Raw genomic sequence first — 15975 nt, 5'->3', positions numbered from 1 at the left:
ATGAAATAATTTTCAGTGACGTTCCTACCAAAATGCAGTACCTAAACGTTATTATTGTACTCTAATACATTTCCCAAAGTTTCAGCTCGATATTTTATTTACCAAAAAAGTTCTTAGGTTCAAAAAAACATTCAGTGAACCGAAAAAGTGAGGTCGGTAATATAGGTATTTAGCTGTGTCACATACCCTTAAGAAGGTCATTTTTTCAAGTAAATTAAGCTGTGGCAGCTATGATAATGAGAAATTTAAAGTATAAAATTTGTTTTAATCAATTTATAAAATATTTTATATGAAAAATATTCCAAGATCAGAATTTTGGTTTTTCAATATTAATGGGCAGTTTAAATTAAAAATTATCGAGGGAAAAGTCAGGCAATTTTGAAAATGAAATCTTTCAGCCATCTGGTTAAATAATTTCGTTCAGATGCAACCACAATAAGAAAAAACAAGAGAAGTTAGTGACAGAAAGTCAACCTTAATATTTCCAAACCAATTTTTTAAAAGAAATTTCTAAGTTAAAATAAAGGATTTAAAAATCGCTGAGTAAAAGTTAAAGCAGTTAAATCTGAATTCGAAAAATTGATGATGACGTCAATGTATTTTGGAAATTCGTTTGTCCTCGCGACTGCCACAACGTTCGGCATGTAAATGTTAACTTTTTTTATTCATCCTGGCCTGAGTGCCTTTCATAACAATTAATACTCGAGATTTTCTAAAACTCACGTGTGTGATAATTCTACAGAAGTGACAAAAAAAATTCAAAATTCAGCATCCTGTGTGCTACTCGGATATGGCGTAGTTGTCTTTCTTCGCAGGAACTCGCAAATCGGCGAGTCCCCTGAGAAAAAGAGCCATGGATTGTAAGATCCTCTTCGATAAGAATAAAGTTTGAATTAACCTCAACTTGTATTTTTTACAGGCAAAAAAAATGTGAACGAATTTGCAACATTTTCAGCCAAAAACATGAATTTTCATCGAAAGTGATGAATCTTTAACCGAAAAAATTATCTCTAAAAATGCAATGTGGTTCCAAAATTAATTTTATTTATAAGAATTTATTCCCCTATTTGCGTGCAAAAAACTAATAAAACATTTAACATTTTTTAACGTCTTCGCTAATTAGCTAAAATAATACCCACCTTTCCAATAATAGAATAATTACCCTCCCCCGCTATCTTTCGTAATTTTTTTCTTTAATTTTGTACAATACAGTTGCATTTTTAGCCAAAAAGATCTTTCAGTCAACCTAAAAAGACGACATTTCAGTAAAACAGTAGAATTTTGAACCAAATTGTAAAATTTTTAACCAAATACTAAAATTTTTAACCGATTAGTAGAATTTTAAACCAAGAAGATTAATCTTATATCAGAAAACATGAATTTTCAACAAAACACATATATTATAAAGAAGTTAGCTGAATTTTCAACCAAGAATATTAATTTTGTTTACTAAAAAAGAGAAGTTAAATTTTTTGTTTATATTCTTTTAGTTTGGAAATTTTTTCTTAACTTAATAGTAGGAGTGTTAAACCAAAAAAGATCAATTGTTACCAAAAATTGAGTAGTTTAATTTTTAATCAAGGAAAATTAATTTTCAGTTAAAAAAATCCAATTTCAACTAAAATTAATGAATCTTAACCTAGAAAAATGAACTTTCATGAAAGTCGTTCGACTTTTAACCAAGGAGTTAAAAAGGAGTAACAATAAAGACGATTTTGTAACAAAATACATATATTTTTAACCAAATAGCAAAGTTTTCTACCAAATTGTTAAATTTTTGAAATTAAACGTCTCATTTTTTACAAAGTAGTTAACTTTTCAACAACAAATATCAATTTCAACTGAAACAGATTAATTTTGAACCAGACAGTTGAATTTTTCACCCAGGAATATGAATTTTAACAAAAAAGTCCATTTAAAACCAATTAGTTGAATTTTCAATAAAATAGTTGAATTTTTCAGTTGACAAATTAATTTTTAACTTTAAATAAAGTTTAAAGAAATTAATTCAACTTTCAACCAAGGAGCTGAAAATTGTAGTAGTTGATATTTCAGCAAAAAAAAATATCTTAAGTAAAAAAAAAACCTGCCAAAAAAAAAAAAGAATTTTCAACTAATTATATACTTTTTAAACCAAGTAGCTAATTTTTTTTTACTAATTTGTTGAATTTTTGATCAGAAACTACGAATTTTGTACAAAGAAATTAAATTTTCTGCCCGAAAATGTGAATTTGCAACAAGAAATTTCATTTTCAATCGAAAATATTAATTTTTAACCAAACATTCGCATTTTTAACCAAAAGAGATAACATTTCTGCAGAAAGAGACGAATTCTCAATTCAAATAATAAAGTTTTCAACCAAAGCAGATTAATTCTGAACCAAAAATTTATTAGTCGACTTCTTCAAGCGAATAGAAGGAAGTTTCAATAAAAAATAGTTCAATTTTCTTCTTGAGTTCTATTAATTTAGTTATAATTTAAGTGGAAAAATTGAGTAAAAGTGAAAAGGCTGTGAAGCCTGTTATAAATAAATAGAAATTTCTATAATTTATAGTCTAAATAATAATATTTTTTAATAACAATTGAAGTTTATATTTAGTATTTGAAAAATTTGTGAGTCCGAGACCTTAATAATCAATTGAAAACTGATTTGTGTTTGCAAAAAAGTTGAATTAAATCCTATTAAAGAAGATTGGTAATCTATTTTTTTTATTAAAACCGAAAACTCTTACAATATTTCTGTCCAGACAATAAAGAACTGATTTTGCAAATTTAGAATTGACAGATGAAATTATTATTAAATTAAAATTGTCCACGGGTTAGAGGAATTTTCGAAATAGTTTGATAATGAGTAATTTAGTACTTCTTCTTTCTGATTTAAAAATAGGAATATGATTAATATTTTTTGTTTTCTTATTGTTGCAGGGACAAATGTGAAATCAGTTGGGAAGAGCACTTCCGGAGGAGGAATTATTGGAAGTGCAGCAGGGATTGTAGGATCAGGAAGAACCTTGAAGGAATACGAGGACAAACTTTGTGCCCTGCAAAAGGAGAATTTTAATCTCAAGCTTCGAATTTATTTCCTCGAGGAGAGGATGGGCATCACCTCTGCAGACGAAGACGCCATTAAAAAGAATATCGAATTAAAAGTAGGTGTAAACAATTATACATTTTATACGAGATTAGATTTGCAAATTTTATTTTTGTACTCGTAAAATGGACTAGTTTTAAATTTCCCCTCCTTTTCGAGCCAAAAAAAGGTTCAGGAATATAATGTTTAATTGTATAAATTCAGGGTGCACTGAGGAAAAACCGGTAATTTGATTCAGTGACCGTGACATTTTATTTAATTGTAATAAAATAAATATTAAAAAGTGTTTTTATGTTTTTTTACTCACAGTTTGTTCAATTTCAAAACGAGCAATGTAAAAGACTTAATTGTATTTTAATTCTGAATTGAAAAACAAAATTTTCTGAAAGAATTATTACAGTTCTGAATTGGAACATGATGTTTTTGAAAAGAATGATAATTTTTATATTTTATCCAAGAAGAGATATTCATTTTTAATTAAAAACAGTTAAACTGATCCTAAAAGAGCTCATTTACAACACAATATTTAAATCTTTAACGGAAACAGATTCGTTTTTGTTGAAACTATTTCATTTTTAACCAAAAAAGATGAACTTTGTACCAGAAGAGATGAATTATAAAATAAAGAAGACGAATTTTCAATGAAGAAAGATTTTTTATTCGCTAAAGAAAAAAAATTGTCAACAAAAATATTGAATTTTCAAGTCAAAAACCTGAGCTTTGAAGAAAACAGTTGAATGTTAATCAAATAGTTCAATTTTAAACCATAAAGATGAATTTTCGACCAAGAAGATTAATTTTTTACATAAAAAGATACATTCTCAAAAAAAAATTTTAATTTTTAACCAAACAGTTGAATTTTAAACCAAGAAGATTAATTTTCTACCAAAAAGGTGAATTTTTAACTATTTAACATAAATTTTCAACTAAATAGTTTGAACAATGAATGTTAGTCGAAAGTTTAGTTTTTATGAGTATTTAGTTAATATTTTTTTCGGATATAAAAATTTAAAAAATTTTTAAATTAAAAAACAACTGTATTGAAACAACGAAGACGAATTTTCAACCAAATACATCATCTATATAAAAAAAAATTGATTTTATACACACAAAAAAAAAAACGAATTTTTAGCAAAACTGTTGACTTATCAACAAAAAAGTTACTTTTCATTCGAAAAAGATTAATTTCTAACCGTACAGTTGCATTTTTAATCATCAAGATACCATTTTTACAAAGAGAGATGAATTTCCAAATCAAAAAGATAAATTTTGAACAAAAGATTTGAATTTTCAATTAAATAAAAAATTTGTAACCATAAAAGATCAATTCTTTACCAAAATTGTATTAGATTTTCAACCGAAAAGAATAAACTTTCAACCAAAAATAGTGTTGGATTTTCTTATTTGGTTATATTGACTTCTTATTTAAGTCAAAAATGAGAAAAAGGTGAAAGAATGTTATGAAGTCTGCGGTAAATAAATACAAATTTTTTATAATTCATAGACTAAACAAATAATCTGTTTCAGGAACCTTAGTTCATTTTTAATATATGAAAAATTTTATGACACTTTTTTACTCTATTTACAAAATTGTTGACACTAGACTATTTATTATCTCTCAATTGAGTCCGAGGTCTGCAATTCTGACATGGAAATTTCCAAAAGAAGTATAATTTGTCGCATTTAAAGAAAATTAATTTTTAACATTAAGGGCATGTGACACTTATTCGATTCCTGCTTTACCGACTTTTTTATCATATCAGTTCCACACAAAATGAGAAATTTGTCGATCTAACTTACAAAAAAAAATTAATTTGAATTTTGATTTTAGATTTATATAAAATTATAAATAAGTTTAATTTTCCCGGGAAATTACAGTGAATTTTATTTTATCGCAATTTTTAGAAAATCAAAAAAAAATATCAACTTTGATTCTAGCCGTTTTTTTTTTTAATATTTAGTTACATTGTTATTTTTCTTCAATTGTGATATCATTCATTTAAGAAAATCTTTTATTTTAACAATTTTATATTTCAGTTCTTATTTTTTGAGAGTACATTTTAATTTAAACAATTTTAAAAAGCAGTTTTAAATACTTGAACAGTTAAAAATTAGAAACTTTTGTAATCGAAGATTTTGGATAAACAAATTTGTAGTTGATCAATGACGAGTATAAATTAATTCAGGATTCTTCCAATTGAACTCTACTTTAAGGATTAAAAATAATATAATATTTGATTTTACAAGAAGATTTGGAATCAGTTCACAATTTTAGAATTTCCAGATTTTAACGTTGAAAAAATGAAAAAACCCAATTGAAACTTCACAAAATATTTTTAATTTTAAAATAACTTTGAAATAATATATTCATAATTGAAGGCTTTTATTAAATTTAGAATATTGTTTCAGTCTAAAATATTCCATCTTCAAAATACTTTATTTGAAATTTGGTGACAAGTAAAAAAGAACCATTACTTAATATTTGAGAATATCTGTCTGTTCCATTAAAGTCAACAATTATAAATGAAATATTCAAAACTAAACAACAAAAAAACTCAACTTTAAATTTTACAATTTTAATTGTTTTGTTTCAAAAATTTAATTTTTAAGTCTAATTGTTGAACTTGGATTTATAAATAACAATAACTTATTATTTATAGTTGATTATATATTTATACCTGCGAAATTCGGTTATTCGTATCGAAATTTCTGCACAGCTAACCCACGGCCTAATTAAAACAAAATATAGATTGTTTCAAATTTCGAATACAATATTTAAAAGCTTTTTAACATTTTTCAAAGGCTTTAGAATAATAAAAAAGTTTTTCTTAAGATTCCTGTATAGGAAATTTGAAAATTATTTTTTATTCTGAAAAGTTAATTTTGAGAGAATATTTAAAAAGATTGAAATAATTATGAAATATGACTGTGGACGATTTTAAGGAAATTTTTTCAATCTAGCAGGATTTTTTGTTTTTAAATTGTAGGAAAAATAAGAATCATGTTACAGGATGTTTCGAGGTTTCGAAGAAATTTCAAAAATAATTAAAAGTTTGAAAAAATGTAAAACAACATGTAGATTTTTCAGCTCTTTGAAATAAAATTTTGAAACATTTTAAGGATTTTTAAACTATTTAAAATTAAAATTGGCCTGTTTAACTGCATTTAATTGACAAGTGTTCAGTTGAAAAGTGTTAGTAGCTTTCATTTTATATGTGCACATTATTATGGAAAAATGTTTAGCTGAGTTCGAGTTTTTTAATTACATTGAACGTGACAAATGTTTGCGAACTGGGAAACAACCGGAAAATGACCGGGAATTTTTTCCTTTGATTAAAACGGCTATCCTGATTAGTACATAAACGTTCCTTAGCCTCTATTTTTTATTTTCGCAAACTTTCAGTTCAGTGGCTCATTTCGTGTGGAATTAGTATGGTCAAAAAAAAAGTATCAGTAAAGTAGGAATCAGGTGTCACATGCCTTCAAAAGCATATTCATGGAGAAGCATGTATTTTTTTGAGATGATTTAAAAATATAAAAAGATTTGAAAATATCTTATTAATATTTCTAAATTAATGTTTTCTAATTCTAGGTCGCAATCGAGTCGCTCAAGAAAGAATTGGTTGAGAAGCAGGAACTTCTCAGCCAGGCGGCAACAGCATTTGAAGTGATAGAAGAACAAAAGGAGGCTTTTTCTAGAAATCAGGCACAATATCAGTTGTCGTTGGGCCATGAAAGGGAAAGGATAGCGCATCTCGAAAAAGGTAAATTAATAAATGTATTATGAAAACACTAACATTTTATCTATCACTCAATAAATCAGAATTATCTGCCAACTCTCTTACTTAATAAAATTAATTTCTTACAATTAATTTTAGTGTAGGCCTCGGAATGACACTTTTTTTAACTATTACACTATTTTCTGAATTTTTTTTTTTTAATTTGAAACTCCCTCCGCTGTTAGGGTTAATAATTTTTAACCTCCCTTTTACTACCTAACGTATTTTTTTCTCATTAAATTTTGTGCAAATAGTATGAATTTTTAACCAATTAGTTGATTCTTCCACCAAGAAGAACTTTCTTCCCGAAATGACGAATTTTCCACAAAATATATACATTTTTTAGCAAATAGTTGAAGAGAACTATTTTTCAATAATCAATAATATTTTTCAGAATTCTTCTTCAATAAAAAGAAAAAATTGTACAGTTTATTTTTATACCTAATAGTTCAATTTGTTATCAAATTGTTGATTTTTCAACTGAAAAGATTAATTTTTCACAAAATACATACATTTTTAACTATATAGTTGAATTTAAAAAAAAAAAAATCAATTTTTAACAAAAATTGAGAGGTTCAATTTTCATTCATCAGAATTAACTTACAATGAGAAAAAAATTGTTGAGAAATTTTAATTTGTGTACCAAATAGTTTAATTTTCGGAAAAATTGTTGAATTTTCAACAACAAAAATTAGTTTTCAACCCAGAAGAACAATTTTTTACCAGAAATTATGTATTTTCCACAAAATACTTACATATTTTTTTAACTAAGTATGTAGTTGAAATTTCAACGAAGAAGATTAATTTTTTACCAAAAAAAGATTAATTTTCAACAAATTATATCATTTTTCAACTAAATGGTTTGAACAATAAATGTGACGTGAGTTCAGATTTTATTTGAGTAATTTTTAGTTAATATTTCTGTCGTTACTAAACATTTTTTACTAAATAGTTTAATTTTCAATTCGAAAATGTTTATTTTGAACAAAATATGTATGAGCTTAATTTTTATTTGGGATCATTAATTTTCAATGAAAAGAAACGATTTTTCTACAAAAAAATTTATTTTAAACCAGGTAGTTCAATTTTCTACCCAATTATTGAATTTTCAACGAAAAGGATGGATTTTTATCGATCATTTAAATTTTGGACAAAATGGGCCAATTACCAGTTTAAAAAATTTGTAGACAAAAGAAGAACAATTTTTCTACTGAAATGATTAATCTTTAACCAAAAAAATGAATTTTTAAGAAATTATTTGGACTATTAACTAATTAATTGAATTTTCAAGAAATCAGTTACATTTTCAGTTAAAAACTAATAATTTTTGATAAAAGAAGGAATTTTTATCTTAAAATGGTACTATTAAGAAAGTATTTCAAATTTTAACCAAGGAGTTGATCTTTCAACCTATAAAGATGTTTTTAAAAATAAAAAATGTAATATTTGATATTTTAACCACAAAAATTTAATTTAAATTGAAAAACAGTTCAATTTAACAAAAAAAAAAAATAAATAACAGAATGCATAAATCCTCTAGCAAAACATTTTTAAAATTTTCTTTTTTACCAAAAATTACGAATATTCAACCAAATCCATTAATTTTGTACCAAATAGTTAAATTTTCAACCAAATTGTTGAATTTTCGAGTCGAAAGTATTTTGTACAGAAATAAATGAATTTTTAAACCAAAAAGATTAAAGTTCAACAAAATAGTTGAATTAGAAAAAAATTGAATCAAATTGTTGTAATTTTTAACCAAAATGATGAATTTTAACAATGTTATTCAATTTTGAACTGAATAATAACAGAAAAAAAAGCATTTTAACAAATAATAATAGCTTGCGATAAATAAATAGGAATTTTGATCATTCAGAGACTAAATAAATAACGTTTTGAATAGATTCATTATTAATACTTTTAAAATATTTGATTAGAAAACTCGAAATTTTTCTTAAATCATTTTGAAATATACGCGTTTCAATTCGTAATAAACATAACTTTAATACTTAAAAAAATGTATGAAACTATTTTGACACTATTTTTTAAATTTGTGACACTATTTATATTGTATTTGATCTCTGAATTGAGTTCGAGACCGGTAGTATGTGTACAATTTATAAAGAGTTAAATGTAATTAATGATTCATAACTTAATTTTTAGAATTGGCAGAGTATAGGGAAAGAATTTCTGATGCCTCAATGTATTATAAAGAATCTTTCGGAATAACCCCGGACCAGGCAATGGAAAATATGGAAAAGCTACATCAGATGGAAGAACTCGTAGCTTCCCTAGATGGAGAGGTCAGTTACTTATTAGTAATATTTTCTATTCTTCTCTTGCCTAGATTTTTTGCAAACAAAATTAATTTTCAACCAAATAGTTCAATTTTCAAGAAGTAAGAAATATATTTTCAACAAAACAGTTGCATTTTATACCAATTATAGTTGAATTTTCAATCTACAAAGATGAGTTTTTTTTTAAATTTTCAACCAAAATGTTTGGTTTTCTGCCAAAAAATGAGTTTTCCACAAAATACATGCATTTTCCAACAAATAGTTGAATTTTCAGGTATGAAAGATTGATTTTTAACAATAAAAATCTATTTTTGTACAAAATATTTAAATTTACAGACAAAGGAGATTTTTATTTAAAATATTTGTAAAAAACAGTTGAATGCAACCAAAACTATTTAATTTTGCACCAAATAGTTTAATTCTCAACAAAAAAGATTCTGCCCGGAAAAACAACTAAATTTTCACATAATATGTAAATGTTTAACGAAATAGTTGAATTTTGAACCAAGGATTTTCTACAAAAAAAAGACGAATTTTCAACGAATGTTATATATCATGGATTTCATTTTAGTCCAGTTTTTATTTGATTCATTGTTAGTCTCTAAATATTTATTTATATTTTGTTTTCGTATTTTTGTTATCCTATAAAATAATTTCAATGTGGCTAGCTGACCGCGCAAAATTTTGATTCTTTTTTGAAACAGATGACACTACATCACTATTTTCAAATAAAAAAGATAAAATTTCAAACAAGAAGGATCTTTCAATCAATGAAGAAAATTTTTTTATAAAAATTGTTGAACGTTCCAGCTAAAATATGAGTTTTCAACAAAACATCTGAACGTTCACACAATAATTAAATGTTCAACTAAAAAGATGAATTCTCAAACAAATACGTACATTTTTAACCAAATTCTTGGATTTAAAACCAAGAATATCAATTTTATACCAGAAAATAAGAATTTCAAACAACATTAATAAATTTTTTATCAAATAGTTGAATTTTCAACCAACAGGCATCTTTTACTAAATAACACGAATTCTTAATAAATTACTAAATATTATAATATTATAACAAAAAAAACGGATTAGTTAAGTTTTAATTTAGGAGAATTAATTTTCCATAAAAAACGAATTTGCTAGTTTAGTTTTGTACCAAATAGTTGAATTTTATAGCAAATTGTTGAATTTTTAAACGAAAAAAAAAGAATTTTTAATATAACAGTTGAATTTTCAACTCTAGAATATGAATGACAACGATGATGTTTATTTTCAAACAATCAGTTGAATTTGCAGGAAATAGTACAATTTTCAGTTTGATAAACTAATTGTTAACCAAAAAAAACTCATTTTCATCTAAAATTAGGAATTTTCAACAAAAACAATTAACTTTTAAGAAAGTAGTTCAACCAATGAGTTGAATTATCAAGATTAATATTAATTTCTAACCAAAAATGTAATAGTTGGTATTTAAACAAAAAATATTTTAATTGAAAATACAAATAGTTGCCAATTTTTCAACAAAAAGCACATAATAGTTCAATTTTCTACGAAATTGTTACATTTTTGAGTCTAAACTATGAATTTTCTTGAACACATTGGAATTTTCAACCCGGAAATGTGAATTTTAAATGAAAAATTTAATTTTCAATTGAAAAAGGTTATATTCTAACAAAACATTCTATTTTGGACCAAAAAATGTGAAAATTATTTAGAAAGATATGAATTTCCAAACCAAGCATATAAATTTTCAACAAAATAGTTGAATTTTCAATGAAAAAAAATGTTTACAAACAAGAAAACAATTTCAATCAAATTGTTGGATTTTCAAGCCCCAGAGACGGATTAAAAAAAAACAGTTTAATTTTTAACCCAGAAAGATAAATTCTCACCAAAAAATATTTTTCTAGGACATTCAATTTCTTATCTTCAAAACTAAGCTCTTTTGTTTGATAATTTAACTATTTTATTGAGAATTCATCTTTTTTTTTGTTTGAAATTCAACCATTTAATTAAAATGTATTTTTTTGGTTAAAAATACAACTAATCAGTTGAAAGTCAATCTGTTTTTGGTTAAGTGTATTCAACGTATTTAATTTATTACTTATTATTAATAATTATATATATATATATATATACACTATTTTTTGTAAATTCGTCTTTATGATAATAATCAACGTTTCTTTAGCATTTGTTTGAAACATTCATGTATTTTGTTGAAAATTAAATAATTTTTTTAAGAAAGTCATCAGTTATATTAGAAAATGAACGATTTGGCTGAAAATTAATTTTTTTGTTCATAATTAATATTGTTGGATGGAAGCTTTAAATCTTTTTGTCTTGGAAATTCGGCAATTTGTTGATATTTTTTTCCTTTCTTGTATGAAAAATCTTTCTAATTTTACGATTGAACTATTTTGTTGGATATTCGTCTTTATTATTTTAATTCAATTGTTTTTTTTACTTCCAATTCAAATCTCTTTTTTTTTGTAAATTTATTTATTTTTTTACAAACATATATTTTTTCGTTAAAAATTAATTTTTAATCTGGAAATTTAACTAATCCCTTTTTGGTTGAAAATTGATTTTTTTTTAGTAAAAAATTCAACTATTTGTTGGAAAATTCTTATATTTTGTTGAAAATTCGTCTTTCTTGATATAAAATAAAACTTCTTCGTGGAAAATAAACTATTTTCTTTAAAATTCGTCTATTTAGTAGGAAAGTTCAACTATTTGGTTGTAAATTTATTTTTCTTGATTGAAATTATAACTTTTTTGTAGAAAATTAATCTTTTCGGGTTTCAAAGACAATGATTTTCTAAATTATTGACCTTTTTCGCTTAAAAACTGATATTTTTTGTGAAAAATTCAACTGCTTTTTTATTATTCATCTTTTTGTTTGAAAATCCAAAAATGTAGTAAAAATGCCAATTATTTATTAAAAATGAAACTGTTTAGTTAAAATTAACCTGTTTTTGCTTTGACAGTTTATCTCTTTTAGAAGAAATTGCATCTTTTTTTGTTCAATATCTTCGTTGAAAAATACATTATTTGGTTACAAATTTGTGTTTTTTGTATGAATTAAACTGTTTTTAATTTAAAAGAAAAAACTTTTTGGTGGGAATATCAACTATAAATTAAAATTTTGTTTTGGTTTCAATATTCACTTTTTTGTGGTTTGAAAATTCATTTCATCAGCTGAAAATTTACCTACTTTGTTGAAAACTTTTTTCCTTCTTGACTGAAACCTTTTTTTTTTTGAACTATTCTATTGATTTTTTTTTCTTTCTTGACTTACTTTTAAATGTTTAAAATTAAAAATTGTTTACTTCTTAAAGGTGTATATATGAAGAACGTTTCGACTTTAAGCTTGGTTAGAAATGTTATTAGTTGATTGAAAATTTTATTATTTTGTTGAAAACTCAACAATTTGGTAAGAAAGTCATCCTATTTAGTTAAAAATTCAACAATTCTCGTATAAAATAAAAATATTTGATTGAAAATTAACTTTTTTGTTGAAACTTCATAATTTCAAGCTAAAAAATCAACTATCTTGTAGGAAATACGTCCTTTTGGCTAAGTTCAACAATTTGGTTGAATTTTTTTTTTTGTTGTTTTTTTGCCTTCTTGACTAAAAAGTTTCTTTTGGTTGAAAATTGAACTATTTGGTTGAATATTAACTTTTTTGTTAAAAAGTAAAATTTTTGGGTTGAAAATTCAACTGTTTTGCACAAAATTCGTCTTTTTGGCTTGAAAATTCAGCAATGCGTGGACAATTTTTTTCTTTCTTGTCTGAAAAATCCTGCTTGGTTGAGGACTCAACTATTTTATTGAATATTCGTTTTTTTTAATTCAACTGTTTTTTTTTTCATTTTTTCAAAAATCGATTTTTTCTATTAAAAATTTATTTTTTATTTTTTGTTTATTCCACTATTAGCTTGAAAATTCAATGACGTTGTTGAAAATGCAATATGTTTTGTACCTGCAAACTTAAGAATTTAACTTTGAAAATTCTGCATTTTGGATTTTTATTTTTAATTATATATTTTTAATTTAAAGAATTTTAAATCACAGACTTGAAGACTTAAACAATTAAAAATTAATAGAGCTTGAAGTTGAAATTTTTTGATAAAAAACAGTATTATTGTATCAACTGTAAATATAAATAAGTGAATAAATATTTTTTAAAATTGATCTGTACTTTAAGTATTAATTACTGAACAATAATTTATTTGATAAAACTTTTCTAAATTCGTTCAAAGTTTAAGAATTTCCAGATTGTTACTGTTTCAATTCGAAAGTCTTTGTCACTAAAAAAATGTGAAGGTGCGATTGAAACTTGATAAACTATTTTCAACTTAAAAATAACTTGATAATAATATATTTGTAATTAACGGCTTTTATTGAATTAAAAATATTTTTTCAGTCTAAATGATTCACTTTTTAACCCATTTAATTTGAAATTTTTTCAATAAGAAAAAAGAATAATTATTTAATATTTGACTGTTAATTTAATTCGAGTAAATTGAAGCCAAAGATTTAAAAGTAAACAATTTGAAACATAATTTTTTGACATAGACAGCTTTGAATTGTTAAAATTTCGAAAAGCTTTTAAACTTCGAACGTTGAAATCTGTATTGTTCTATTAAATAAATGTTTAATTTATAAGCGAGATTGTTGAATTTTGATGTAGAAATAATAAGTGAACACTTATTATTTGTGGAAAAAATTTGCATGACTTTAAGAGATATTCAGAAATTTCGGAAAGATTCTAAATTAATTTTAAACTTAATAGGATTTCAAGTAATTTAAACGAAGTGTGTGGAAATTTTTTCAGAATTTCTAAACATATTTTAAAATGAATAGAATGTTTCCTACAACTTCTAGAAAATACTGCAAATTTTTTTTTAAATCCTTATAATCGTTCAGGGTCTTTTTTGGCAATTCCGGAAATCTCTTTTAATCTTTTTAAATATTCTGTTAAAACAATTTTTCAAAATGAAAAAATATTTTCAATTGTCCTTGGAATATTAAGAAAATGGTTGTATTCTTTTGGAGCTTTTCATAGTTCGAAAAAAGCTTCTAAATTTTTTGTTTTAAATCTGCACCGAAATTTCATTACGAATAGTCGAATTTTTTCGCTACACACACTTCGCTTAAATTATTTGATATCACTTCAAGTTCAAAATTAATTTTCAGTCATTTTAAAACTTCTAAGTAGGGTAAAGGGGGGCAGCGCCAACCAGTGGGGCAAAGTTGATTTTCCTTATAGCATGGCTATTATTTAAAAATTTTAGTTCTACTTTGCATCAAAAAAATCTATTTCATCAGAGAGATTTTGTTACTTACTAAAATCTTGAAAATTGATGTTGCAAGAGAAAAATTATACAGAAAACAGTTTTTACCACGAAAGAATGGAAGTTTCGCTGACAGAAATATAAAGTTTTCAACTCTATTGACAATACTTACCGTATAAAAATATGATATTTTGACAGATAAAATAATATCAAAGAATCTAATTATATTAATAAGACGTAATTCAAGTCCAAAATATAATATATCTCATAAATAAGTGAGGCTTGGCCAGGGGGGCAGGCACGACGAAAATAATATTGACAAAGTTCTTAGGTGAAACACGTGTCACAAGTTTCGTCGATAAATGATCGGCAATGTAGAACAGCAAATTATCTTTTGGGCTACATGGAAGAAACTATTAAATATTATTATTATCAATCCGGTCGGTATGCAGTTTTCTTGTATTGGTACAGTAGAAGCATTGCGGAACTTCCGTTTCCAGAAAAATGTCAAAGAATAAGAGGTTATATTACAGCTATCTATATTTTTATTCAAAATAACTTATCCTTCTTGTTGGACATCTTTAAAGGTAATTTTTCCAGTACATAAAATACCACAGAAGCAAACCATCATATTTTCTTTTCTTTAAGTGTTTAGATTTTCATAAAAAGCTGCAGACGGCTTTGCCCTCAGGTGAGGGGCAAAGCCGATGAAATACAACATGTTAGAAATAATTAAATTACCAAATCATTGTTTTTTTTTATGTGATCAATACTTATAGAAATATAATATAATATAATGTAGAACTCGGAATCAGAAAAAACTGGATCAATTCAACATCTTATTAACTTTAAAAAAAACATTGATTGTTAACTGGTTGGCGCTGCCCCCCCCCCCCTTACCCTATCTCTTAAAATTATTATAATTTTTTCTACAAATAATAAGTGTTAAATTTTTATTTATAAATCCAAATTTGAAGAAAATTATTTTTTAATTCGCAAGATTTTCTAGAAGTTGTACAACAAATTCAATTAGCTTTAAACTTCATGTAGAAGTACTGAAATAATTTCAAAAATAATTTTAAATTTGAAAAATTTTAAAACAACTTCTAGATTTCTCAAGATTTTAAAAGCTTTTCAAGGATGCTTAAACTATTTAAAATGTAAATAATTTAACTTTTAATTTACAATGTTTTAAGGGCATGCTCTTCGGTGACCACGTGACCAAACTAGTTTCCAGTTATGAATATTTCTTTTGGTGTTCACTGTGTCCACACGGATTGAGATATCGTGCTTAAACTTTGACAAATAAAATAAAAAGCACTAAATAACGTTTATATACATCATTATATTGGTAATTTTAAAGAAAGTTTATTTATAAATTGATTGAATAGGATATTACCATTCGAGGTATAGCACTTCGCAGATCATTTTTGGTTTGATTCATTTTAGATTTTTTGATTCGCTCATATTGAGCACTGACACGAATATTATACTAAATCGTCTAAACCTT

The 15975-nt window shown here is 24.7% G+C and overlaps 1 protein-coding gene across 7 annotated transcripts in view; it reads left to right on the top strand.

Annotated features, from left to right (window-relative positions):
- LOC117179745 (centrosomin) overlaps window positions 1-15975 on the top strand; it is a 136733-nt gene that overhangs the window by 73777 nt on the left and 46981 nt on the right. For 6 of the 7 annotated variants that reach the window (XM_033371811.1, XM_033371814.1, XM_033371810.1 and 3 more), the window contains 3 exons: window positions 2927-3150; window positions 6685-6856; window positions 9035-9174. In XM_033371811.1, coding sequence (XP_033227702.1) covers window positions 2927-3150; window positions 6685-6856; window positions 9035-9174 — 536 coding nt within the window. Of the gene's footprint in view, window positions 1-671; window positions 861-2926; window positions 3151-6684; window positions 6857-9034; window positions 9175-15975 lie in introns of those variants that run through there. The other variant, XM_033371815.1, reaches the window with a different exon arrangement.

The sequence above is a fragment of the Belonocnema kinseyi genome, chromosome 9 (genome assembly GCF_010883055.1).
Source record: "Belonocnema kinseyi isolate 2016_QV_RU_SX_M_011 chromosome 9, B_treatae_v1, whole genome shotgun sequence".
Classification (NCBI taxonomy): Eukaryota; Metazoa; Arthropoda; class Insecta; order Hymenoptera; family Cynipidae; genus Belonocnema; species Belonocnema kinseyi.
This window is presented reverse-complemented; position numbering and strand designations above follow the sequence as displayed.